General features: G+C 68.4%; 1 protein-coding gene across 1 annotated transcript in view; it reads left to right on the forward strand.

Annotated features, from left to right (window-relative positions):
• Nucleotides 1-616: 616 nt before the first annotated feature.
• Nucleotides 617-4,578, forward strand: part of LOC121363931 (procollagen C-endopeptidase enhancer 1-like) — an 8,769-nt gene continuing 4,807 nt past the window's right edge. Inside the window, exons 1-3 of the mRNA XM_041486714.1 lie at nt 617-949; nt 1,710-1,827; nt 2,844-3,140. Coding sequence (XP_041342648.1) covers nt 834-949; nt 1,710-1,827; nt 2,844-3,140 — 531 coding nt within the window. The 5' untranslated portion in view covers nt 617-833. The remainder of the gene's footprint in view (nt 950-1,709; nt 1,828-2,843; nt 3,141-4,578) is intronic.

Raw genomic sequence — 4,578 nt, forward strand, 5'->3', positions numbered from 1 at the left:
GGCGGCGCGGCTGTGCCGGCTGATGGAGCAGGACCCCGCGTTCCGCCGGGGGCGGCTGCGCTGGCTGCGCCAGGAGCAGGCGCGGCTGCAGCCCCTGCAGCCCCCCCGGCGCCCCCCGCGCTCCCACCCGGCCCCCCAGGACGGCAAGCTGCGCTTCCCCTTCAAGAGCAACCCCCAGCACCGCCTGGCTTGGGGCGGCGGGGGGGACGCCCCCCAAACCGAGCGCAGCCCCCCACCGCCGCCGCCCCCCGCCCGGAGGGGGTCTCTGGATGGGGGGTCGCCGCCGCCCCCTCCCCGTGTCCGCCGCCAGCGCTCGGCCCCCGATCTCAAGGCGCGGGGCCCCGTCCCGTAGGGCTGAGGGGTTCTGCGGACGCCCCCTCCCCTAAATGGACAATCACGCCCCCACCCACCATCGGGGGTCTCCCCGCCCGGGGGGCCCCCAGCTGCTGTCACACTGCCCATCCCCCCGCGTGTGTGTGTGTGTCTGTGGGCCCCTTCTTACGGGGGAGGCCCTAATTAATTAATGGCGATGCCGCTAATTAAACACAAGAGTCTCATTTCTGGCCCCCCCGCCCCCCCCGTTCTGGTGCCTCCTCGCTGCTGGCCCCGCCCACTCCAGCCTGGCAGCTCCGGGCCACGCCCATTGGGGCGGAGCTCAGCCCCGCCTCTTTCCATTGGTGGGCGTGGCATTAAATAAAACCCCGCCCCCCACGCAGGCAAAGCGGCGCTGGAACATCGAGTCCCGCCCCCTTTTGGGCGTGTCGCCGCCAGGCCACGCCCCTTCCCGCTCGTTCCCGCCCCCGTAGCCCCCGGTGCCCCCGGTGCCGTTCGCCATGAGCCGCCTCGGGCCGCTGCTGCTGCTGCTGCTGGGGGCGCTGAGCCCCCCCCGGGCCGCGGGCCAGGAGCCGCCCCCGAGCCCCCCGCCCCCCGCCCGCCCCAACGCCAGCAGGTAACGGCACCGGGACCCCCGGGACCCCCGGGAGGGGACGGGACCTCCCCCCGAACGTGGCACCCGGGACGGCACCGCCACCCCCGCGGACGGGGCGGGACAGCCTCGCCCGGGACCGCCCCGGGCACCGGGAGCCTCTCGCTCCGAGCCCCCCCCTCGGAACCGGGACCCCCGGGCTGGGTCTTCCCCCGTTCCGGGACCCCCGGGCTGGGGTCTTTCCCCGTTCCGGGACCCCCTTCGTTGGGGTTTTCCCCGTTCCGGGACCCCCTTCGTTGGGGTTTTCCCCGTTCCGGGACCCCCGGGCTGGGGTTTCCCCGTTCCGGGACCCCCGGGCTGGGTCTTCCCCCGTTCCGGGACCCCCGGGCTGGGGTCTTCCCCGTTCCGGGACCCCCTTCGTTGGGGTTTTCCCCGTTCCGGGACCCCCTTCGTTGGGGTTTCCCCGTTCCGAGACCCCCGGGCTGGGGTTTCCCCGTTCCGGGACCCCCGGGCTGGGGTCTTCCCCCGTTCCGGGACCCCCGCGCTGCGGTCTTCCCCCGTTCCGGGACCCCCGGGCTGGGGTTTCCCCCGTTCCGGGACCCCCTTCGTTGGGGTTTTCCCCGTTCCGGGACCCCCAGGCTGGGGTTTCCCCCGTTCCGGGACCCCCGGGCTGGGGTCTTCCCCGTTCCGGGACCCCCTTCGTTGGGGTTTCCCCCCGTTCCGGGACCCCCGCGCTGGGGTCTTCCCCCGTTCCGGGACCCCCGTGACCCCCGTGTCCCGGCAGGCCGGTGTGGCCGGTGTTCCCGTGCGGGGGCGACCATCGCGGCGAGTCGGGGTTCATCGCCAGCGAGGGCTTCCCCCGGCACTACCCCCCCGGCAGCAACTGCACCTGGACCATCACGGTACGACCCCCGACCCCCGGACCCGCAGACCCCCGGGAACCCGGACCCGCAGACCCCCGACCCGCGGGAACCCGGACCCAGAGACCCCCGACCCGCAGGAACCCGGACCCAGAGACCCCCGACCCCCGGGACACCTGCACCCGGAGACCCCCGGCGACCCCCGACCCTCGCCCGCTCACCCCGACCCCCGGACCCCCCGAGCACCCCAGGACGCGGGGGTCCCCCAGGTGTCCCCCCGTCCCTGCTGGCACTGCTCCGTGTCCCCCCGGTGTCACCCGAGGTGGTGGCACGCCGGTGTCCCCAGCGCTGCTGCTGCTGTCCCCCGATGTCCGTCCTGGCCCTTTGGTGTCCCCATGGACCCCTGGGGGTGGTGGCACCCCAAAGGGCCGGCTGGTGACACCCCAAAGTCCCCAAAACCCCATCAATCACCCCAATGTCCCCAAGGGCCGGGTGGTGACCCCAGTGTCCCCTGGTGTCCCCCAGGTGCCCAGGTTACCCCCAGGGCCCGGTGGTGACCCCAGTGTCCCCCAGGTGCCCAAGGTGGTCACCCCAGTGTCCCCAAGATTCCCCCAGGTCCTGGGGTGACCCCTGGTGACTCCCCAGTGTTCCCACTGACCCCTGGTGTCCCCCAGGTCCCCAAGGGCTGGGTGGTGACCCCCATGTCCCAGCGGTGTCCCCCGTGTCCCCCAGGTGCCCCAGGTCCTGGCGGTGTCCCCAGTGTCCCCTGTGTCCCCCAGGTCCCAGCGGTGTCCCCCGTGTCCCCCAGGTGCCCGAGGGCCAGGCGGTGTCCCCCAGGTCCCCCAGGTCCCAGCGGTGTCCCCCGTGTCCCCCGTGTTCCCCAGGTCCCCAAGGGCCAGGCGGTGTCCCCCAGGTCCCAGCAGTGTCCCCCAGGTCCCAGCGGTGTCCCCCGTGTCCCCCAGGTCCCCATGGGCTGGGTGGTGTCCCCCATGTCCCCGAGGGCCAGGCGGTGTCCCCCAGGTCCCAGCGGTGTCCCCCGTGTCCCCCGTGTCCCCCAGGTGCCCGAGGGCCAGGTGGCCACGCTGTCGTTCCGCGTCTTCGACCTGGAGCCGGAGCCGCGCTGCCGCTTCGACGCGCTGGCCGTGTTCGGGGGCCACGGCCCCGCGGCGCCGCTGCTGGGGCGCTTCTGCGGCACCTTCCGGCCCGGGGCGCTGCGGGCACCCCAAAACCGCCTGCGCCTGCACATGGAGAGCGACGGCGGCACCGCCGGCAGGGGCTTCCTGGCCTGGTTCAGCGCCGGCAGCCCCCCGAGCAACGGTGGGTGCGGGGCCACGGGGAGACCCCCGAGGAGTGCAGTGTGACGGGGAGGGAGCGCCGCCGGCGGGGAGCAGGGAGGAGCCCACGGGAGCGCCCCAAAACCGGCCCGAGGTGTGGAGAGATGTGGAACCCCCCCGGTAACGCAGCCGGGGTCGGCGGGGGGGGCAGGGAGCGGCGCCGAGACCCCCGAAAGTGGGGGGAGAGGGGGAAGGATTCCATGGAGACCCCCGAAAGTGTGGGGGAGAGGGGGAAGGATTCCATGGAGACCCCCAAAAGTGCAGGGAGAGGGGGAAGGACTCCATGGAGACCCCCAAAAAGCACAGGGGAGGACTCCAAAGAGACCCCCAAAAGTGCGGGGGAGGACTCCACAGAGACCCCCAAAAAGTGCGGGGGAGAGGGGGAAGGACTCCGTGGAGACCCCCAAAAAGCGCAGGGGAGGACTCCACAGAGACCCCCAAAAAGTGCGGGGGAGAGGGGGGAGGACGCCCGGGGGTGCTGGAGTGAGGTGGGGAAAGGGAAAAGTGAGGAGAAAAGCGAGGGAGTGAGGAAAAAACAGCAGTGGGAATGAGGAAAAAATAGCGGGAATGAGAAAACAACAGCGGGAATGAGGAAAAAACAGCGGGAATGAGGAAAAAACAGCAGGAATGAGGAAAAGAGAGTGGGAATGGCGAGAAAACAGCAGTGGGATGAGGAGAAAAAAGTGGGAATGAGGAGAAAGTGTGAACAGAAAAGGTGGGGAAAGTGTGAAATCGAAAGCGGAAAGGGAAAACCCCGATCAGGGATTGGGGAGAAAAGCGAGAGAAAAAGAAATGAGAAATGAAGGGAAGTAACAGAAAATGAGGGGAGAAAAAGGAAAATGAGGGGAGAAAAACTGCAAAGAAAAATTAAAAAAAAAAAGAGCGGAAAGAAAGGAGAAGTTGGAGAGAAAAACGGGGCAAAGTGTCAGGAAAAAATGAAACTGCGGCACAAAATGGAGAGAGAAAGTGAGGGGAAAGGGGGGAGGGAGCACTGGGACCCCAAAACCTGCACAGGACCCCAAAACCTGCACAGGACCCCCAAAATCCTATACAGGACCCCAAAACCTGCACAGGACCCCCAAAACCTGCACAGGACCCCCAAATCCTGCACAGGACGCACAGAACCGTGAGGGGAAACTGAGGCAGGGAGTGCCAGAACCGTGAGGGAAAACTGAGGCACAGAGTGCCCAAACCATAAATCCTACAGAGGACCCCCAAATCCAGACACAGGACCCCCAAATCCAGACACAGGACCCCCAAAATCCTACAGAGGACCCCCAAAATTTACACAGGACCCCAAAACCTAAACAGGACCCCCAAATCCAGACACAGGACCCCCAAAATTTACACAGGACCCCCAAATCCTAGAGAGGACCCCCAAAATCCTACAGAGGACCCCCAAATCCAGACACAGGACCCCCAAATCCTAAAAAGGACCCCCAAAAACCCATACAGGAAC

This window comes from Pyrgilauda ruficollis, unplaced genomic scaffold (genome assembly GCF_017590135.1).
Source record: "Pyrgilauda ruficollis isolate IOZ18807 unplaced genomic scaffold, ASM1759013v1 scaffold775, whole genome shotgun sequence".
NCBI lineage: Eukaryota > Metazoa > Chordata > Aves > Passeriformes > Passeridae > Pyrgilauda > Pyrgilauda ruficollis.